Genomic DNA, 22,680 nt, shown 5'->3' on the forward strand with positions numbered 1-22,680 from the left:
CTAAACAGTAGGGGGGAGAGAGAGAAGAAAACAGTCGGGGTCAAAATAGTCACACCCGCTTTCCTTCCCGACCCCACTCCTCACCGTGTCATCCTATCTGGCAGCCTCAACTCGCCAGGTGTAACCGTCAAAACAACCTCAAATATCAAAACCTTCCAAATTTTTACCATCTGACGAGGTAAAATTATTTGAGTCCAAACTTCCACTATTTTCTAGTCAGCAAATTTTGGAGGGATTCGAATTCGTGCAGTTGTCATGAGAAATTAGTCTAATTATACTCTTCTGAATATCAATTTTAAACAAATCGTAAACTTTTGAAATCTAACCAATTAACGTATTGAAAATTAGTTTGGTCGTCTAATCCGGCCTTTGAGTTTGAACTTCAAGTAGTTTCAAGTTCGATTGCGGTAAGAAAATAGTCTGATTCTATTTCGATAATGTCAAAGTGTATACAAAGTATCCAGTAAACGTAACCGAGATAAATTACTTATTGGAAAGAAAAAATAAAATAAAAAGTTTACATTTTACTCTCTCTCTATGTATCAAAAGCGAGGGCAGTGAGTCTAAAATATAAAAGAAACACTGGCACTGCCTCTCTCTCTCTCTCACAGTTCCTTCTTTCTTTTTCAATTCCTCGATTTAAAAAAAAAATGAAAAATGACCTTTGGTGTTATTTGGGTTGTTGAGCGGTGCCGGAAAATCGCGTAGGCCAGAAGAGAGAGAGAGAGAGAGAGCTTATTTTTCTCCCCGGTGTTCTTTTCTTTCCCGGCGAGAGAGGTCAAAGAAATAGCTGAAGGCGGTTGGGCCGAGTCAAATGTGAGAGATGGGAAGTGGAGTCTCCACCCTCTCCTCTTGCTTCAGATCGGCGACTCCGACTCCCGACCAAAACGACGTCGTCTTCTCCGCCTCGGAGCCCTTAGACGAAACCCTAGGCCATTCTTTCTGCTATGTAAGGTCCTCCGCCCGCTTCCTCTCTCCCACGCAGTCGGATCGCTTTCTTTCCCCTTCCAACTCCCTCCGCTTCTCGCCGCCGCACGACTCTACCTCCGCCGCCCGCTCGGGTCGGGTCGGGTGGCACGAGACCGGGTTCAAGGCCATATCCGGAGCCTCGGTGAGTGCCAACAGCTCGACGCCGAGGACTGTGCTCCAGCTCGACAATATTTACGACGATGCCACTGAGACTGTCCTCGGCGGCGGAGGCGGAGTCAGGGGCAGCATAGTCAATGGCTTCGAGAGCACGTCGTCGTTCAGCTCCTTGCCGCTGCAGCCGGTGCCGAGGGGCGGCGAGCCGTCGGGGCCGATGGAGCGGGGCGGCTTCTTTCTCTCCGGTCCGATAGAGCGCGGCGCTCTCTCCGGCCCGCTCGAGTCCAACCCTCCCGGACCGGACGGCGGCGTCCACTTCTCGGCGCCGCTCGGCGGTCTTTACCCGAAGAAGCGGCGGAAGAAGGGCATTTCCGCGATCCGGAAGGCGTTTTACCGCAACTTCGAGAAGAAGCAGCGGCCGTGGGTGGTGCCGGTGCTGAATAACTTCGCCGGAAGGAAGGAGGGGCCGACGGCGAACGGGGAGGAGCACGAACAAGGGAGGAGCAATGAGGCCAATGTGCAGTGGGCGCTCGGCAAAGCCGGAGAGGATCGTGTACATGTGGTGGTCTCGGAGGAGCAAGGGTGGCTGTTTGTTGGGATTTACGATGGGTTTAACGGCCCCGATGCGCCGGAGTTCTTGATGGGGAATCTTTACCGTGCTTTCTACATTGAGCTTCAGGGCTTGTTTTGGGAGGTTGATGATGCTGAGGCCCAAGAAGGTAGTCACATTAATCAGCCAAATGCGTGTCAAGAAGTTAATGCTACTAACTCCGCTTCGGACGCTGGAAATGAGGAGGTGAAAATTGATGGGGAAGTAGTTTTAGAAGGTGGAAATGGGTCAAATTTGAGTCCTTCTCCGGCGGGGGATAGGACAAAGAGAGTGACATTTCAGCCGGAGGGGAGGAGGAGGCGGTTGTGGGAGTTACTCCGTGAGGCTGAGGCTGAAGAAGGGCTGGACCTTTCGGGTTCAGAGAGGTTTGCGTTTTCTGTGGACGATGCTCTTACTGTCAGCAATGCTGGCACGGCTGGTTCTGCGGAGAGTAGGAGGTGGCTTTTGTTGTCGAAGTTGAAACAGGGATTGTCAAAGCATAGGGAAGGGCAGGGTAATGGTAAAAAGTTGTTTCCGTGGAGGTTTGGTTTGGAGGATAAAGAGAAGGTGGAGGTTGAGAATAGAGTAGAGGAGGAGGAGGAGGAGGAGGAGAGGTCTGCTCCACCTGGTAGGAGAAGGAAGGAGGGTCCGGTTGATCATGAGTTGGTGTTGAGGGCATTGTCAAGGGCGTTACATGTGACCGAGCTTGCTTATTTGGATATGACCGATAAGGTCATCGATACCAATCCAGAGCTTGCTTTGATGGGGTCGTGCTTGTTGGTTGTGCTAATGAGGGATGAGGATGTGTATGTAATGAATGTCGGGGATAGTAGAGCAATTGTTGCGCATTATGAGCCGGAGGAAGTTGGTTCAAGCAAAAAGTCAGGTGAGCAGAAGGACAATGGGTTGAGTGCTGAGGACATAACTGAGGCGTCCTCAGCTGTGGGCGATGAGGCTCCTACGCAAGCAATGAGATTGACTGCATTGCAGCTGTCCACTGATCACAGCACGAGCATTGAAGAAGTAAGTTATGTGGTCCTCATATGATGTGCCTTTAATATCTCATGCTACTATGGTTTCGATCTGTCATCTACCTATGTGACATATGGTTTGTTTAGTTTTTTATCTGGGGATTATTTTGCTCTACAAGCTAAGCTTTGTTATCATATATCTTTCTATGGAAAAATTCCACACTACTATAAGCAACTATTTCAAGTGCTTAAGCCAAATACATGATTGTTTAAGTCACCTCTTGGTTCTTTAGTTCCTCTTCCCTACATTTTAAGGCAGCATGCTTGGCAGTTTCATCTCCTGCTTATGCTTTCATGCATTTCGGTCTAAGATTCTGTTGAGAGTTTTACTGGCTGAAGTGCACAATTTGGTGATGTGCTTAGTGTAGACAGCTACCCTAGATGTTACTCTTGATTATTCGTGGGCTAAACTCCTTAGGTAACCTTGCTTTCCGTTTCTTCATATCATGTTGAGAATAAAGTATTGACATCCTACTACTAAGTTGTCTTCCACATTCTCGCATCCTATTATCGACTTCCAATCTAGATATCATCTCTTGGTCATAGAAAATGTCAGAATTGCATGATACAACTTGTGTTTGTACCTGAACTGTTTGACTACCCCATTGTATCATCTGTTGGTTAAATTTGATCCTGTTCAATTCACATCAGCACCTTGATTGCCTTTGGTGGGACATGGTAGGCTGAAAGAATTGAGGAATCTTCCCTTTTTCCGTTTTTTGTGTTCCATCTTTATTTCTGTCCTGCCATATTCTTTTTGCATCAACATTTTCCCAAATGGACATGAATGATGTATGGAAGCTTCCTTCCAATGTCCTTTTCCTTTTGGATGTTAATGTCTCCATGGGACTGTATAGTTTGTCTACATTTTTTTTTTATTATGCAGTCTTTTCTGTTAGGTTCTCCAGCGGTACATTGTACATCATCGCAATTACTGAATAACATGCAGTGGCACAATCTTTATGTCATTTCATTCACGATGATTATTGTGTTTCTTCTTTGAACCATACTATTCTTATTGTTTATCCAGCCCATACTTCCTTTTGCCGCTATTGATGGCATCATATTTGATTAGTTTCCTGGCCATATTGTGGATGCACTTTTCTTTAACAATTATCTTTTCAATTTGCAGGAAGTGATAAGAATAAAGAACGAACACCCAGATGACAAAAACTGTATTCTCAATGATAGAGTGAAAGGTCGTCTTAAGGTTACCAGGGCATTTGGGGCAGGCTTCCTGAAACAGGTCCTACGGATGTACTTTTTAATTGTCCTAATATAATATAATTTTTGCATAGTTTACAGTTAACTCTTGATCTTGCTACATATCAAAATGCTACTACTATTTCTTATAACAGTCTAAATCTTGTCATGGACTCATGGTTGGCCAAAATTGATTTAGGGTTTGGTGTTTGAATGCTGCATGAAGTATACCATATAAGAAACATATTTACAGTTGGTAATGATGTGATCTGCATTGTTTGTGCAGCCCAAGTTCAATGCTCCACTATTGGAAATGTTTCGGAATGAGTATATTGGTACCGCACCATACATCTCATGTTTGCCTTCTCTTTGCCACCACAGAATCTGCCCTAGTGATCAGTTTTTGATTCTCTCATCTGACGGTCTTTATCAGTATCTAACCAATCAGGAAGTTGTTTCTCATGTGGAAACTTTTATGGAAAAGTTTCCCGAGGGAGATCCTGCACAACACCTGATAGAGGAGCTTCTTTTCCGTGCTGCAAAGAAAGCCGGTAAGTTTTGTCATTTCTTCTTTTATATGTTTTTGTAAAAATTCTTAAGGGCCTTTTAAAAAAAAAATTGGATTGGTAGTTTAGTAGCAAGGGGTTAAAATACATACACGTCTTCAATATGGGAATACTTTATTTAATAATAAGATCATGTGTCAAAGAATGGAAGTGCACGAACCTGCATATCTCTTTTGCATTTTCCCTTATTTGATGGTTGTGTGCTTTTGAAGAACTTCAATCCACGGTAGGATTAAATGATTAGTTAATATCAGACTTAATCTTTGCCAAAGGTCTATGCTCTAATGCGGTACACTATTTGCACTCCTTTGTCGGAATGTTAAGAGTGTGAGAGTACGAAAGAGATATTCCTTGTTGGAAAACTTTTGGTCAAAAACTGAACGTGTATGGGTTTTTGTATTATTTATATTTCCCTGTATGACTCATGATACTTCAAGGTCCTCAAGGACAAAGATGAAATTGCTGAGTTTTGGGCTCCTTCTTTAAAAGATTTACATATTCTTGCTGTGGATTTTGAGGCTGCTGGATCTTGTGTCAACTGTGAAATCTTGATGTTTTTTCTTGTAGTAAAATGTAATGCTGATAATTGGACGAGATGTAGATGTTTGTTATGGCACTACTTGTAAATATTTCTTCTGAAGAAAACTAAAGGTGTCTGAAAGATCTTGACTATACAGTCTAATTTTTGGTTATTAATGGCGCTCAAGGAGTGAGACTTTGTATGCACCTAAGATTTAGGTCATTTTGGCTTGCCCAAGGCATACATAGACTTTTTTATTTATTTTTTATTTTTTATGAGAAGGCATATATAGACTTTTTATTTATTTTTAAATTTTTTTATGAGAAGGCATACATAGACTTGTACAACTAGTTAAAATTGAAATTGCTTTAGATAATAATTTCATCATTGGCTTCGAACTTTAGGAGTGAATGTCAATTGTGTTCGAATCTTTGCACTAGTGTAGAACTTTTTACATGTTGTCTTTCTAAATAGAGAGGAGTTTGTTCTTTACGCTTATCTTAGGATTCATGTCATTGTCAGAGATAGAGTTGGATTCTGGAATGGGAGTCTGCAATATGTTAATTAGCTATTGTGCATATTTTGATGGGAGTCTTAACTCTTTTGGTTTGCAGGAATGGATTTCCATGAATTGCTGGACATCCCACAAGGAGATCGCAGGAAGTATCACGATGATGTTACTGTAATGGTCATATCACTTGAAGGAAGAATATGGAAGTCATCAGGAAAGTACCTTTGACAACATTATACACAAGCAAGCAATGTTCTCTGTACAAGCTATATTGCAATTCAAATTTCAGCTAGAGATAGTTTGCAAGCAGTATGGAAAGCTTTGCTGCTGACCGTAGTCCATGGGGGTCCATAAGGTTTTGTTTTCTGTCTCACAGCATAAGCATACAACTAGTAGGGGGTGGTAATGGCAAAAGGCTGATGTTAGATATCGTCATCAAAATAGATGCAAGATATTGGGTTCAGTGATGAAAATGAGAATTTGCAGATGGAGTAGTTGGGAAATGCTCTTTAGGGGGAAAAATGTTTTATTTTTGTCCCTTTTCAGTTAGACTTAAAAAGAACCAGAAACAAAAAATTGCAAATAGGTGCAGGCTCTTTCCATTTCATCTGTGCCTTTCTCCTTTGTATCTTTTTCCGGAGCCGAAAATGTGTTTTGTAAATTGGTGGGGGTACAGAATTTACTTACTGAACTTGAGCATTCCCTTGTCAATACCTGAGCTGCTGTAATTTTGAAGGTGGGTTTTCCCACCCATTGCGGATACGAAGAGTTCAAAATTTACCAACACCTGTGTATCGACTTGTTGATTTTGTGTGTGGCATTAGGTAACCCTGGCCTGATCCTTTTGAAATTGGTTCTCGTTTGGAAGACTGGGATTCTAAACCGCTCAGTTGCAACATGCAGGTACCAGTTTGGGCATGAGCTAACACAAAAACTGTATGAAATTGAAAACATCAGTTTTGGCATAAGCTAACAGCAGAGTTCTGACATTTGTAATATGGAAGGAGCTAACTGGCTAACTTCGTGTTCCTTCAGAATTCAGATCATACATTTCACATTTGTGCCTCAAAATAGTCTGATATAGAAATTTATATTAAGCAGCGACTGATTGCGCCTGTGACTGCACCCACGACACTAAATCCTCCCTAGTTGCCACAAAACAACCAGCTTTCTCTTCACTCTGCCTAAATGGGGCGGCCAGCTTCTTCACATGAGAACCGAATGACTGGGCCAGTCCTTGAGAGAATTTGTGAGTTCCAGCACCGGTCTGAGCAGAAAACAACTTCGGCAGCGCCTCTTCACGCTGAACAATTTTGTACAGAGTTCCCATCCACTCTTCCAGTGCAGTGTGAGCTGCACCAATGGATAGTGACCTAACATCTAAACACCACTCGTTCGCGGTTTTGTTGTGTAAACCTGGATACAACCCATATAGGGTTCCCAAATAGAGCAGCTCATGAGCTCTCTCATGGTTGTTTTTGTTTCTGCAAATATCAATCAAGCAATTGCAGAAGGGTCTTCTAGATTCAACTGCAGTGCCACCAATAACATCCCTGAAATCGTCTTTAATTGCTTCATACCCTACTTTCTCATCTTGCAGCGCTTTCACGAGGGTAACCAACTTCGGATTAGCCTGCTGCAAGCATGAAAAGACCATATCCTCATCCTCAGTCTTTTCACACAACGACACAACAGACAGTAAACACCCACAAAGCCTATCATCTGGATTAACCCCCTTTTCAACTGCAACATTGAAGACTCGAACCATATCACCAAACCTTTTAGCTCTCCCCAAGCACTGTACCAAACAAGTACATCCCATGACATTGAGATGCACACCCTTATTGGACATTTCTTCAAACAACGCCATGGCTTCATCAGTATTCCCTCCACTCCCAAAGATGTTCAACATTGCCGTGTAACTATAACTATCCGGCCTACAGTGCTCCGACTGCTTCATATCCTCAAAAAGCCTCTTAGCCTCTTCCTCCAAACCAAGATCAGCACACATATTCAACAATGTGTTATACAAAATAAAGTCCATAGGCCACTTATTCGACCTCATCCGCTCCCACAATTCCAACGCGTCTCTCGCCCACCTCGCCTTGCCATAGATCTTAACTAGCGCAGTCAATGTCTTCTCATTCGGGGCTAGCCCTGATCCAACCATTTCCTCAAACAAACTCCTAGCCAAACCAGGCTTCCCAGCCTTCCCCATTGCCTCTAACAAAGTATTGTACACAACCAAATTCGGCTTCACACCAACAGCAGCCATTTCCTGCAAGACATACCTAATACCATCATAGTCCCCAGCCTCACCAAACATCTTACCCAACACAGAAAACGCAATAGGGTCAGGTGTCCACCCACTAGCCCTCCCTCTCTCATACAAACTAAGCACCTCCTCAACCTTCCCCAATTTAGCATAAACATCCAATATAGCAGAGTAAGTCACCTCATCAGGCATCAAACCAGTCTTGTACATCCTCTCAAACCACTCCACGGCCTTGTCGAAAAGCTTGGACCTTTTGGCACAAGTAATGATAGTGGAGTAAGTAATGTTGTCCAGCTCAACCCCATTGCTCACCATCTCCTCAGCAAGCTCCTCAATGAGGTGAAACTGCTTCCCAAACCTCATGGACTTCATGGTCACATTGTAGAAGATAGTCTCCATGGGAAACAGGTTCTGAGTTTTTAGCCAGTTGAAGAACATGTGGGTCTTCTGCCATGGCTTCAGGCTATTGAGAATCAAGAGTGCGTTTTCTCTGGTGGGTGGGTGTGGGATTTCTTCTAGAGCAGCCAAGAAGGCTTCTTGGGAGGAGCCAGAGTCGTTAAGCTTCTGGGCAAAGAGCCTGAGATCTCTGACTTGAGGGTTGTAGGAGTAGAGAGAGCGCTTCTGTCTTTGGAGGGATAGGACTGAGCGTTTGGGTTTGGCTGGATTGACCCAGATGGACTTGGGTTTGGAGAGGACTTGGGGTTGGTCTTTGGGAGGGGTGGAGAGTGTGGTGGTGGCTAGGGGCTTGAGTTGGTCAGACAAAGAAGGTGTCGTGGTTTTGGTGTTGTTGTTGGAGTTGGGTTGGGATAAGTCTGGGGGAGATTTAGGAGGGGACTTGGTGGACCTGCAAGAAATGGGGAATCTTTTGGGTGGGATTGGTTTGAGTGGCGAAGTGAAGAAGAAGGGCCTCTTGGCTTCTGAGGAGTTCAGAGTGAAGTGAATGCTACTGGTTGTAGCCATAAGAGACAGTAGAGGTGTTTCTGTTTGTTGCTCGTCACCCTTATCCAAAACCCCCACAGAAGAATCTGAACAGAACCCTAAACATAAAATGAATCACAGAGAGCGGAGCAGCTAGATATTTGAGTTTTGAGAAGAAAAAAAATTGGGGTAAGATCCACCACAAGGGTGGGTAGCCTTAACCGATGTGATAACAGGTAAGTCCGAAGACTGTTCCCGTCCCTGTCAGGGGAGATGCCAACCATCTCTCCTTTCTACGAACACAATGGTACTTGTGATCCAAGCCAATATAAAAGCCTCTGCTTCTATAATAGTTTCGATGTGGGAGTCTTGTGAGTAATAACAAAGGCGGGGCGTTACTCCGATTTGTGATTTGGAGATCAAAATGTGCGAGATATCTCTTGAGAAAAGTGAATATCTGATCAGAGCTAAGCAATTTCCATCTTCTTGGTTTCGGTTTTGGTATTCCAGGCCATATTTATCTTATTTAAGTGACAATTTATAAGCCCCGAAGGTACTTTCATGGCACTCCATTCAAGAGCAGCCATATAACAATGAGGATTCAAGCTCTTTGTGCATTCATGGTACTTTCATGTCGTCTGTTAAAGTTTGAAGAGAGTCAAGGAAACCTATTCACACTAACTTGAAGAAACCAGATAAACAGAGAAACAAGCACCAAGAAAACAATTGAACTTCCTTATCCCTTTGGTTCCGTGATTGTTCACCAAAGAAGCATACGTAGTGTCACGAGCTATACGTAGTGTCACGAGCTTACTCTTTTGCTATGCAATTCGTGCGGCCTTAGCAACTCCATTATGCTAAGTCAGTCTTAAACTCGCAAACGCCAAGTATGCTCCTTGCTTAATTGCTTGCTTACTTACTTGATTGATGAAATGAGAGGGGTGCCTTGCTATTTATAGGCATCCTCATCCTACCTCACTAGTTCTAGAGAATTCTAGGACTATGTACAATGTAGATGAATCTAGAGAGTTCTATACAATTCTACACAAGTCTAAGATGAACCTTGAGTGTTCTAGAGAATTCTTGAGTGGTCTAGTTCTCCTAGCCTCTCAAAGGTTCTAGAGATGTCCGGAAATATCCCAAGGCTTCTTGAAGCTTCTTGAGACTTCTAACGCCTTCTAGAATCTTCCAAAGAGTTCCGCCATATTCTGGATTCGTCTAGAATGCTCAAGGTAAAATTTGGCTAAGTTTGGCGGGATGTGACATTCTCCCCCACCAAATCCTGCGATGCCCTCATCGCGCTTCGTTGTATTACTGGATCTTGTCCTTGAACTGCCAAAGCGTATCCTCGGACTCCCAACTTGCTTCCGTATCGGGCAGGCCTCTCCACTTGATGAGGTACTCTTTGTAACTTGGCACGCCTCGACGTCGAATGACCCGATCTGTGAGTACTTCATCTACTTCCTTATCGAAGTTGGTGATCACCGCCGTAGGTGCCCGATGCGATATTCCGCCTGATGGGTCTTCCTTGTCCTCATTGTATGGCTTCAACATGCTCACGTGGAAGACCGGGTGTATCTTTAACTTGGGCGGGAGGTTGAGCTTGTATGAAACTTTGCCTATGCGCTTGATAACTTCAAACGGTCCTTCATACATGCGGATCAAGCCCTTGTGCACCTTCCTAAAGGCCTTGAACTACTGCGGCAAGAGTTTTATAAGTACAAGGTCGCATTCCTTGAACTCGACATGTCTTCTCTTTTTGTCCGCCTACTTCTTCATCCTCTTGGCATCCTTGTGCAACGCCGCTCGAGCTAACTCTGCTTGCTCATGCCAAGACTTGGCAAACTTGAATGCGGCTGGACTCTTCCCTTCATAGCGAGTGGCAAGGGATATAGGTGTTGTAGGCTGCTGTCCCAATACGATTTCAAAAGGACTTTTGTTGGTGGCCTCACTTTGCTAAGCCAGCTATGACATCTTCAATTGTAAGTTAATTCAATTCTCAATCTATTCAAAACAAACAGAACTTATCAAAGCTGCAGCTTCCTATTTATTACCCACAATAGAATGATTGATTCGATATCCAATGAAACAAGACTTGAGCAGAACCAATTTATACAGGAATTGAAGTTCTGTAGACAGTAGAACCCTACAGGTTGGTTGGATGCTCAGGACATGTGGGCAACCATGTGCACTCTCAAAGGTATAGTTTTGTAGTACTTATGCATTCAACACCCAATATAAGGATATGAGATATGCATTCACAGTTGGGTAATATGGGACAGCAGAAATGAACTGAATGCTACCTCCATGAGTCGGGGACTGAAAACTGACGCTCTCATCTCCGGTTTTAGACTTTCCTCAGCAAACCTTATGATTGAGCTGTGCTCAAATGATAAAAAAAATAATAAAAATAATAATAATAAAGAACTAAAGAAAGACATTAAGCAGTATCAACAAGTTGCCTAAAATTGCAGTTTTCAGTACGACTGATTCTATCATTCGCTGCAGCTTGTAGGAAAACTGCGCCACATCTAGAAGCTTGGCCCAATCCTTTTGATTGGCACTCACGTAGTGCCGTAAGTATAGCTCCAAAAGTGCATTGACGTGTTCTGTTTGGCCGTCGCTTTATGGATGGAAACTTGTTGAAAAGTTCAAGTTTGACCCCAACATCTTGAACAGCTCCGTCCAAAATTTCCATGTGAAGCGCGGGTCTCTATCGTTAACAATATTCCTTGGAACTCCCCAAAGCTTGACTACATTACGTAGGAATAACGTTGATGTCTCCTCCGTTGTGCAGTCGGCTGATACGGCCATGAAAGTTGCATACTTGCTAAATCTGTCCACCACCACAATGATGCTCCCAAACTGCTTGGACTTCGGCAGGCAAGTGATGAAGTCCATAGAGACACTCTCCCATGGTCTCTCTGGTATGGGTAAGGGGTCTAGCAAGCCTCCCGGCTACTGCTAGACTACCTTGTCTTGTTGGCAAACTAGACATGTCCGCACATACTCCTCGACCCCATCTCGCATCCTAGGCCAATAATACATGGATTTTAACAAAGCAAGTGTGCGTTTCATACCTGGGTGGCCGGCCCATTTGGAATCATGGCATTCCTTAGTTAACTCCCTTCGTAAGCTGCCCCACTTTGGTACATAGATGCGGCGGCCTCTCGTGTAGAGAAGGTCATCGTCTAGCCAAAACCTCCGAGTTTTGCCTTCCTTCACTAAGGTAATGAGGCTTTGTGCTTGAGGGTCTACCCTTAGTCCCTCCTTGATCTTACTTATCAGCGGGCTAGTGACTTGCGAAATACTTGCAAACTCCGCCTTGCGGCTTAGTGCATCCACTACCACATTCGCCTTCCCGGGCTTGTACTCCATGGTGTAGTCAAACTCCGCTAAGAAGTCTTTCCACCTCGCTTGCTTTGGACTTAACTTCTTTTGAGTTTGGAAGTAGCTTGTTGCTACGTTGTCGGTCATGATCACGAACTTTGTCCCAAGCAAGTAATGTCGCCATACTCGAAGGCAATGGATGACGACAGTCATCTCCTTCTGTTGTATGGTGTAGCGCCGCTCCGTGTTATTAAGCTTCCGACTCTCATAAGCAATTGGATGTCCCTTTTGCATTAGTACTCCGCCAATGACAAAGTCGGAAGCATCGGTGTGCCCTCATATGGCTTGGCATGGTCCGGTAGGCTAAGTACGGGCTCCTCGCATATCGCATTTTTCAAGTTTTCAAAGGCTTCTTGACACTCCGATGTCCATTCCCATGCCTTGTACTTCTTGAGAATGTCGGTTAATAGTGCAGCCCTCGCCGAGTATCCATTGATAAAGCGGCGGTAATAGTTAACTAGCTCAAGAAAAGATCTTAAGTCATGTACCTTGATGGGTGGCTCCTATTCTTGGATGGGATGCACCTTGCAATCCTCCATCATAAGCTTGCCGTCCTTGATCTTGTGCCCAAGAACGACACCTCCGGCTTGGCGAATGAGCATTTCTCCATCTTGATGTATAGCTGGTTTTCCCTCAATACCTTAAGCACTTCCCGCAAGTGCTCCACATGCTCCTGCATGGTCTTGCTATACACCACTATGTCGTCCAAATAGACGACTACAAACCGATCAAGGTAGGGGTGGAATAACTTGTTCATCAAGGTGCAAAAGGTTGTCGGTGCATTAGTTAGACCAAATGGCATGACCAAGAATTCATAAGAACCATACCTTGTGATGCATGCGGTCTTCGGCTCATCTCCTTCCGCGATGCGGACTTGGTAGTACCCCGAACAAAGGTCTAACTTGGAAAAATATCGTGCATGGCCCAATTGATCAAATGGATCGGCAATGAGAGGGATATGGTACTTGTTCTTTACCTTGATCTTGTTGAGTGCCCTATAGTCGATGCACATGCGTAGAGATCCGTCCTTCTTCTTTTGGAACAACACCGGTGCACCGAACGGGCATTCGAAGGTCTAATGAACTCCGCGTCCAAGAGCTTCTTCAATTGCCTCCTTAGCTCCGCTAACTCCGGTGGTGCCATCCGGTATGCGTCCATGGCGGGTGGTTTTGTCCCTGGTTCCAACTCGATCTCGTGGTCGATCTCTCTCCTTGGGGGTAGTCTCTTGGGCAGCTCCGTGGGTGATACATCCTTGAACTCTTTAAGAACTGCTGCTACCTCCTTGGGCATGTCATCTTGTGGCCTTGGCTCCTCATCATCAAACTCACTAAGGATGGCCAAGTAGCTTTCCTCTTCCCTCTTGATGCCTTTCTTGAATTGCAATGCCGACAAGACCTTGATGTCTTGCTTTTCCCCTCGGGTTGTTGGCACCACACACGACTACTCGCCATCCATAATACATAAGCTATTGGCGAATGGCACCGGGAATGCCTTGACTTGATCCTGGAACTCCAACCCTAAGACTACCTTATAGTCATCCATCGGTACTATCGAGAAGTCTAGGCTCCCACACCAAGCTCTCACGCTTGTCTTGACTCCTCGAGCTACTCCTTGTATGGGGCGGGCAGGTGAATTAACCGCCTTGATGGAGCCCCCTCCATTGCTTGCCTTTAGTCCTAACCTGTGTGCCTCCTCAATGGAAATGAAGTTGTGGGTTTCCCCCGTGTCGAGCATGGCCGTTGTTGGCTTCCCACTTATGCTGATATCCGTGAAGAGCAAACCTTTGGTTTGGACCTTAGGTGTAGAGCGGATTGCATTAAGCACCTGTAAAGACCCCAAGTGTGCACCTCCATTGCCACCCTCGGCTTGACTCTCGCTTTGATGACTTCCTAAGAGTGCGATTAGTGCTCTCCTTTGTGGGCAATGCCTAGCCCAATGCAGACCATTGCATAGGAAGCACTTGTTGTCATTTGGCCTGTTCGAGCTCCGCATGTCCATTGACTTGCCTTTATCCTTGAATCTTGCCGAGTAGCTCTCACAGCGGGGCTCTTCCTTGCGTTGGATTTTGTCTCCCCCACCTTTGGCATAGCTGCTCTTCTTCTCTTTGGACTTGGTGGACTCTCTTGGACTTGAGAAGTCTACTAAGCCTTTGGCCACGACAATGGCGGAAGCAAGGCCTTGCACTCCTCGTCGCCTTAGCTCCGTCTTCGCCCATGATTGGAGACCATCCATGAAATTGAAGAGAGCATCCTTGTCGGATAAGTTGGGGATCTCAAGCACCAAGTTAGTGAATTCTCTAATGTAATCACTAATAGACCCCATGTGCTTGAGCCTTCGCAAGCGAGCTCTTGCCTCATCCTCGGCATTCTCGGGATAAAATTGCTTCTTGAGTTCTTTAACAAAGTCATCAAAGGTAGAGATGGTGCACATACCTCTTTCGACATCTCCTCGCCTTCTCCTCCACCATAGCATGGCGGTGTCGGTGAGATAAAGAGTCACGGTCTTTATCTTGGCATCCTCCTCCATTGATCTAGCCCCCATAAGAAGTTGTCTACTTCTCGAGCGTTGCGCATGCCTCCGAAGCTCTTTGGCTTTGGTACCTCGATCCGCTTGGCCTCTACGCCGTTGTTGGTGCTAGCCCCCACGGCTAGTGCGCGCTTGCATAGGGAAAGATCTGCCTGCATTGCCTCTATGCATGCAGATCTGCCTGCATCTCTTCCATGCGTTCAAGCATGCTATTGTGCTCCCTTTCTTGCACTTCACGCATCCGGGCGAGTTCCCCCATGAACTCCTCGCGAACTTTGTCTATCTCACCCTGTAAGGACTCCTCTAGCTTGAGCATCATGCCCTTGATCGCAGTGTTGATTGCGGCATCCTCCGCCTCCAAGTCTTCCACCTGGGCTCCCATGCCACTCACGCTCTCTTCCACTTGAGTTAGTCGTGAGTCGATTGCAGCTAACATGTACTTCACTCGTTCCTTCTTTGGAACCGTCGGGTTGACAAGTTCTTCATGACCCTTCTCTTGCGTGTCGTCGGAACCACTACCAACAAGATTGCCATTCTTTGCCATTGTGTCGAGCTAGCCTCTTGATCGAACTTCGGCTCTGATACCAACTGTCACGAGCTTACTCTTTCGCTATGCAACTCGTGCGGCCTTAGCAACTCCCTTATGCTAAGTCAGCCTTAAACTTGCAAACGCCAAGTATGCTCCTTGCTTGATTGCTTGCTTACTTACTTGATTGATGAAATGAGAGGGGTGCCTTGCTATTTATAGGCATCCTCATCCTACCTCACTAGTTCTAGAGAATTCTAGGACTATGTACAATGTAGATGACTCTAGAGAGTTCTATACAATTCTACACAAGTCTAAGATAAACCTTGAGTATTCTAGAGAATTCTTGAGTGGTCTAGTTCTCCTAGCCTCTCCAAGGTTCTAGAGATGTCCGGAAATATCCCAAGGCTTCTTGAGACTTCTAACGCCTTCTAGGATCTTCCAAAGAGTTCCGCCATATTCTGGATTCGTTTAGAATGCTCAAGGTAAAATTTGGCTAAATTTGGCGGGATGTGACAGTAGGCTCACACAACTCAACTAATTTGTAAAAAGATGACATAACGCATTTGCGAATTCCACTTCCCATGATTGACAATTGTATACCACACCAAAAAATGTTTGAATTTCAATGATATTTACAGTTCATGACTAAACTTAGTAAAGTATGAGGATCTTTCCAACTGTTCTTTCTTCATAGTAATGCTTTGATCACCTATGCATAGTAGGAGTAACATAGTAGATGAACACAACAAAGCAAGACAAAGATTGCAAGATGAAGCCCGATTCGCATATTGTATACATTCTCGAAGAGATTTCACTTTTACTTATAAGAAAATTTTACAAATACATGCAAGTTACACAGTTTAAATTCAAGTGTCAGATTATGAAAATTAAAAATAGTAACAAACCCACCACTACAAAATTCGGTTGTTTTACAATCTGAGTGAACTTTTAAGCAAAGACTGCAAGAAATTCATCCCAACTTTCGCTTAGTATTTTTTTTTTGTCGAGAAAAACATTCATGATTCATGTAGTAATTCCCTCGAGTGAAATAATAATAGATGGGGCCTTTTACCAAAAATAACCGACTAACCCGGGTCGGGTCCAATAAAAAACCCGCCAAGAAAGATAACAGACCAAAACCCTAAACCTTCATATTCCCCGCTTCCTCCTCCTCCTCCTATCCCTCTCTCTCTCTCACCTCCAACACCGTCGCCGGCCCTGAGCTTCACTCTTCGCCGCCGACGCCTCCCCCCTCCAACTCTCCCGGACGCCCCTGCCTCCCTCGTTCTTCATCTCAGGTGAGTTCTGTAGCTTCTTGCCTTTTCAATTTCTCAACATCATTCTCTCTCAGCTTGATTCCACCATACTCTAATCGAGAGATATTACTATTAGAACCAAAAATCTCAGCTCTTGAGCTCATTCTGTGTTCTTCTGAGTTTTACTGTTTTGATGGTTAGGGTTCTACTGTTGATTATTAGGTTAAGTTGATTTTCTAAATTTATGTGAAGGAGAAAGAATGAAGTCTAAGAACAAGAGCTCTATGCCAATTGACTCGGCGAAAGAGGAACAGAAGAAGCAGAAGGGGAAGGGGAAGATGAAGGTTCCCGAGGGGAAACCGGAGCGGCCGCAACCAGTGGAGGAGGAAGTAGACTCCGATTCTGTTTACGACTCTGGTGCTGAAGATGAGTGGACTCAATCAGAGGTAGTTTTCGAACTGGATGTAGCTATTGAAATTAGGAGAAATAAGTATGAGTGAAGGTTTAGCGGTGCACCAAAGTTTTAAGAAGTTAATGTAGATTGATAGGACTAGGATCACAATGTCGTCACAAGTTGAGGTTTTCAGTTATCTACATAGGATCTTGCAATTCGTACAACTTTAATGTCGCGCATTGTTTCTAGTTTGAGTTAGGTGGATAAGGACTTAATGTTGGAAGGGATGGGAGCTTTTTTACTGTTCTGGTTTATGTCGGAATTGATGTTGATTCAAATACTTGACAACTCTTTAAGCTTAGTTTATAAATGTATATCATTTTTTCTCTGATAAATGTGTAAATAGCTTAGGACCGGAGTTCAGTTTTCATTAAAACAATCCTCAACAAGCAGGAATGTATTGTCAGTACGCACAGTGCTTATTGCTCAAGTTTCATTTTAGTTGCGAACTGGATATGACTTGGTTGAATTAATTAGGTTCTTAGTTGCTGCAAAACTTTACGTAACTTTAACAAAAGATTAAAGTGGGAGCTTCCAGTTTCAAAAAAAAATAGGGGTAATTGCATAAATACTTTTAGACAAGTACTACTATATAGTTTTTAAAGTGGTTAAAGTCTATTGAGAAATATTTAGTAGTTTATCAGAGTATTAAAATATATGGATCTAGCCGACGCTGTGTAAATTCAAAGTTTAATTAATTTATGTTTGAAAATACATACTAATGCTAATGATAATTTATTTGTTTTTTTTAACAAAGTGCACAGACACAATGAACAGCTTGAGTTTTTGTTCTTTCTTAAGTATCAGTATTTTATTTTAAAGAAAATAAATGTGCAACTTTTATAATTATAGGAAATGTCTGGTAGTGAACGATCTGATTCAGAGGATTCTCCATCAATCAGAGACACAGACTCAGAAGATGAAGAGAGGGGTTCCTCCAAAAATGAGATTGCAGATATATGGAAAGAAAATGAGATTAAAGATGTAAGGATATGGATTTTTTTTTGTACCCCTTGTGATATCTAATCTTATTATAAAACTCCATGTGGTCTAAAGTTAAGCGTTATAAAGCTTTTATGTTTTGAAACAAAATGTGCCAGTCTGCATCAACGAAATTCTCTGTTTTGTTGGCTGTTAACATTTTAAGTATAAAACATGGCAGGGTGAGCTCAACACCAGCAGAAATGATGGCTTGGCTATTGATCATGGTAAAGAGGAGGAAAGTGATAGTTATGAACTTCATGAACAAGTCGAGGAAAGTGATTCATCTGAAGATGAGGTCTGTTGTTTTCTCTTGTTAGTTAATTTTTTATAGTATAGGCACTTTAATGCATTTGAGTACAATTCCCTTCGTTTTCTGTTTTCAACAGGTTGCTCCCCGGAATACAATTGGTGCTGTTCCTTTAGAGTGGTATCAGGATGAGAAACATATTGGTTATGATAACAGGGGGAAGAAGATAAAAAAGATGGGAAGAGAAGATAAATTGCAATCCTATCTTGCTAGCGCTGATGATTCCAAAAGTTGGTGGGTTTCACTTTCTCAGACTATCAATGAAAGTGTTGATGTTTTCATCGAAGTTTATGTGAAGAATTTTGGTGATATTTTGTAATATGTTACAGTTCCTGTCGGCATCTATTAGTTGTTTATGTGACATACTACATTTGTTACTTTTCAGGCGCAAATTTATTGATGATTACAATGCTGAGGAAGTAGAAGTGACAAAAGAAGATATAAAAACTCTAAATAGGTTGCTTGAAGGAAAGGCGCCACATGGGGACTTTGATCCTTGCTTGGTTCGTAGATCATACCCATAAAATTCTAAATAATAACATTCTCTTCTTTCAAAAGAATTTCAAAATAAAAATGTGGTAGCTATATATTTATGGTAAGACTCCTGATATATTTAATCTGTTTTCAATCATTTGTAAGTTGAATTGAAACTTCTAATATGTCATGTGCAGCCTTATGTTGATTGGTTTAAATGGGATGACTCCTTACATCCATTGTCAAATGCCCCTGAACCCAAGAGACGATTTATTCCTTCAAAATCTGAAAGTAAACTGGTAAGGCATATATTCAGTTATTGATTCTTTCGGGTGCTTTTTTCCTCTTTAATATGTCAGCTTCTGTGATAAACAAGTGCACTTGATTTAAGCAATTTAAGAGATTGATTGTTACTTTTATGTTTATACATCTTGTTTGTGATATGACATGGTTTCTTGTCTCATCTTGACTTATTTTGTGGTCTACAGGTGAAGAGGTTAGTATTAGCAATTCGGAAGGGTTTAATTAAGCCTAGAAAGGACGAAGAAGAGGAAGAAGAAACTGTTTATCCCTTGTGGGGAGATGACTCTAATTCAATGGAAAAGGATGGTAGCCATTTATCTTATATTCCAGCGCCAAAGCCAAAATTGCCAGGTATGTAATTCTTATTCATATCCCTAGAAGTGTAGAAATTTGATATATAGATCAATTCTTTTTTGTCTGTCCATGTATTGTGTGAGAGCTTAAAATAGCTCTCAACTCTCTTTAGGGTATGAGGAGTCCTTCAATCCTCCCCCAGAATTCATCCCAACAAAAGAAGAGATTGATGCTTATCAGCTGATGTATGAGGAAGACCGCCCTAAGTTCATACCGAAAAGGTAACACTAATGTGGTAACTGGGACTTTATGTTAATTTGTTACTCATAGTTCAGCCTCTAATATTTGTGCCGCTGTCATTTTGTTCAGGTTTACATCTATGAGAAGCATCCCTGCATATGAGAATGCTATTAAGGAGTGCTTTGAAAGATGTTTGGATCTATACTTGTGCCCCAGAGTTCGTAAGAAACGTGTAAGTGAGAAATTCATATAGCAGATATAGTAGTGCTAATTTGTTTATGCTTTCACGTTATAAATCTTTGGATCTACTTTTTATCAAATGAAGACAAGAATGATTATTATTCTTAACACTATCTTTTCATACGTCAGATCAATATCAATCCCGAATCTCTGAAGCCCAAGCTACCAAGCCGAAAGGATCTGAAGCCTTATCCTGTGAAATGTTATCTACAGTTCAGAGGTCACAAAGATAGAGTTACTTCAGTCTCCACAGAAGTTTCAGGACAGTGGATTGCATCAGGTGTGCTTGTCATTCTTAATTGTTTTTTGGAATTCAGACAGGTATTATAATCATATGTCAATATCTTTAGTTTATATGGTTTTACAGGTTCATTGGATGGAACTGTGCGTATCTGGGAGGTTCAAACTGGTAGATGCCTCAAAATCTGGAAGATTGGAGAAGCTGTCACATATGTAGCTTGGAATCCCAATCCTGAGTATTCCGTACTGGCTGTCTCTGTGTAAGGCCGCATTTATTTTTGGATTAATTTCAACCTTCAAATTTGTTTGACTAAATCTTTTTACTTGACCAAAAATGACCTATTGATGATTTTTTAGGGGACACGATGTACTTATTATCAATACCGGCTTTGGGAATGAAGAAGTACAGGAAAAGACTAAAGAACTTCTTTCTGCTGAATCACCTACCACACCAGATGACACGGGTGAGTGTGATTTTGCTGTTGTTCTGAATATATTCAGATAGTGGGTTCTAACTGTTACTATAAACGTATATTGGCCAAATAGCTACCTTTGTGAGCTGGATTCAAGATGAAACACATGAGGGCACCAGATTAAGACATTTTAAGGTACATTATTGATATATGGGTTTGTAAACTGAAGTCAAGATTGGAAGAAAGGTCCGTCAAAAAAGAATTTAAACTGGTTGCTATGTTGAGATCTTGCAGACTGTGTCTTCAGTGGAATGGCATCGTAGAGGAGACTACTTTTCAACTGTGGTGCCAACAGATATCCTTTTGAGTGTCGAGATAGCTCTCTGACTCTTATTCACTTTGTTTGTATGAACCCATTATTTTCTCCTTGTATTTTCTTGACTTAGGTTTACGCCAATCAAAATCAATTTTTCTGCATAAGCTCTCTCAGAAGTCTAGCCAGCCACTTTCGATCAAGTTGGGTGGGTTTGCAGTTACTTCTGTTTTCCATCCTGTTCGCTCGCATATCTTTATTTCTACAAAGAAAACTGTTCGTCAATATGATTTGGTAAAGGGAAAGCAAATCAGAAAGCTTGACACAGGATTGAAAGAAATTTCCTCCATAGCAGTTCATCCTTCTGGTAAATTTTCATTTTAGTTCACTACTTTTCTTTGTATTCCTTCACTTATATGCCACTGAGATCGCCAAATCAGTTCTTTACTGGTCTGTGCGTCATTTGTACTCTGTTTATCATCCGATGTGAACTGTTATTGCAGGTGATCATGTAATTGTGGGGAGCAGAGAAGGGAAGTTTTGTTGGTTTGACATGGACCTTTCAACTAAAAAACCTTACCTCATTCGCCAGTAAGTCCCACATTTAGATAAAGAGGCCGGATATAAAAATGAAATGTATATTTTGTTTTATTGGTCTATCATATTTCTTCACTCTAAATCTGCAGATTTACAGATTTTCATTGTTGATTCTCTTTTGTATTGGCAGATTAGCTGTTCAATTTTAGAAACACCGATTTATGCATACACGCGAGTTTTCCTTTGCTATAAGTTGATTAATTTGTGCGTTCTTATTCCTTCACTGATCTTTCACAATTTATCAGGTGGCATAAAAAGGACATCAACAGTGTGGCTTCACATCGTCTGTACCCGTTGTTTGCAACATGCTCTGATGATTGCACCGTACAAGTTTCTCATGGCATGGTTTATTCAGATCTTAATCAGGACCCTCTTATAGTTCCATTGGAAATACTCCGAGGTCATGCAAGCTCAGATGGGCGAGGTGTAATGGATTGTAAATTCCACCCAAGGCAGCCCTGGTTGTTCACAGCAGGTGCCGACTCAGTGATCAGACTTTACTGCGATTAAGAAAAGAGAGATGAAACTACTTTTGTATACACTAGTTGATCTAGCATCATTACTTGGGGCACTTTCTCTGCTCTATAAATTTTCCATCGCAATTTTGAAATCATACAACTGATCGTCATTAAATCAGTTTCCCTTTGTTATTTATTATTTCTTTGGTGTTACGGTGGGCATTATACAGGTTTACAGGGGGTATTATTCTAGCCTTCTGAGATTATGATGTTCGAGCCTTAGCACTGAAAGCGTATGGTTTAACCCTTCTTTACGAATGTGGTGTAGGGTTTTATGTATCTCGGTTATGGCAAACATACAATTATTTTAAATCAGGTCTTTGCCATTTTTCCTTCTCCCTGCAAAAGGAATTTTTCATTCCAATGAGGATTCAACGAAATTATTCTTCCACAGTACTGTCAAATAAGGAAAAATCAATTGGGAAGATTTGTTGGTCAGTTTCTTCATTTGTGATACATTTGATTTCGGTAGCCAAACTACGAACGAGTCGAAGTTTACATGAAAAAAATTTAGACTGCCACACTTAATCTAGGATAGTCCGTGTAATGAGATTCACCTGGCTTGGCGACACCAATTTTTACCAATGGTAGAGTAGTTTTCCCCAAGTAGTTATCTACCTAGTTCATAATTTGCTCTCCAGGTAATAATTGGGGTGGTTATACTTACCAACTTTCTTCCATGATCGATGGAGAACATGTTTGATTTGGTCTCTTTGATTTGAGGACTAGCATTTGTACTTGCTTTCTAGCCAAATTAGCTAGCCTTTTGGTGGATATTTGCAGCTTAATTTCTTCGATTGTATAAAATGATATACCCCAGCATACATTCATGTTTCACATGTATTCAAACAAACACGGAATGTGAATCTAAACTAGTTCGAATTGCCAATATGACTTTGTGCCGTA

The 22,680-nt window shown here is 42.4% G+C and overlaps 3 protein-coding genes and 1 non-coding gene across 5 annotated transcripts; 2 read left to right on the plus strand and 2 right to left on the minus strand.

Annotated features, from left to right (window-relative positions):
- The first annotated feature begins 726 nt into the window (after positions 1 to 726).
- Positions 727 to 6,296, plus strand: LOC126793362 (protein phosphatase 2C 29). The gene is made up of 4 exons (XM_050519859.1): positions 727 to 2,695; positions 3,836 to 3,949; positions 4,193 to 4,457; positions 5,607 to 6,296. The coding sequence occupies exons 1-4, from the start codon at positions 824 to 826 to the stop codon at positions 5,729 to 5,731; spliced, it is 2,376 nt and encodes a 791-aa protein (XP_050375816.1). The 5' UTR covers positions 727 to 823; the 3' UTR covers positions 5,732 to 6,296.
- Positions 6,297 to 6,448: 152 nt separating this feature from the next.
- LOC126793363 (pentatricopeptide repeat-containing protein At5g46580, chloroplastic) lies at positions 6,449 to 9,003 on the minus strand. Its single transcript, XM_050519860.1, has one exon. The coding sequence runs from the start codon at positions 8,736 to 8,738 to the stop codon at positions 6,597 to 6,599; it is 2,142 nt and encodes a 713-aa protein (XP_050375817.1). The 5' UTR covers positions 8,739 to 9,003; the 3' UTR covers positions 6,449 to 6,596.
- On the minus strand, positions 8,875 to 8,999 carry LOC126796571 (U6atac minor spliceosomal RNA). Its single transcript, XR_007672411.1, has one exon. It is a non-coding gene; the product is annotated as a U6atac minor spliceosomal RNA (small nuclear RNA).
- A 7,295-nt stretch (positions 9,004 to 16,298) lies between the features above and the next one.
- Positions 16,299 to 21,945, plus strand: LOC126793357 (ribosome biogenesis protein BOP1 homolog). 2 transcript variants are annotated; one of them, XM_050519853.1, is made up of 18 exons: positions 16,299 to 16,439; positions 16,650 to 16,843; positions 17,704 to 17,835; positions 18,014 to 18,130; positions 18,222 to 18,376; positions 18,528 to 18,645; positions 18,814 to 18,915; positions 19,105 to 19,270; positions 19,386 to 19,494; positions 19,583 to 19,685; positions 19,823 to 19,973; positions 20,061 to 20,193; positions 20,291 to 20,397; positions 20,480 to 20,541; positions 20,641 to 20,701; positions 20,799 to 21,026; positions 21,163 to 21,250; positions 21,502 to 21,945. In XM_050519853.1, the coding sequence occupies exons 2-18, from the start codon at positions 16,658 to 16,660 to the stop codon at positions 21,764 to 21,766; spliced, it is 2,283 nt and encodes a 760-aa protein (XP_050375810.1). In that variant the 5' UTR covers positions 16,299 to 16,439; positions 16,650 to 16,657; the 3' UTR covers positions 21,767 to 21,945. The 2 variants fall into 2 exon arrangements, with proteins under 2 accessions (XP_050375810.1, XP_050375809.1); XM_050519852.1 differs by having other exon boundaries at positions 16,351 to 16,439; positions 16,657 to 16,843.
- Positions 21,946 to 22,680: the final 735 nt, after the last annotated feature.

This window comes from Argentina anserina, chromosome 5, assembly GCF_933775445.1.
Source record: "Argentina anserina chromosome 5, drPotAnse1.1, whole genome shotgun sequence".
NCBI lineage: Eukaryota > Viridiplantae > Streptophyta > Magnoliopsida > Rosales > Rosaceae > Argentina > Argentina anserina.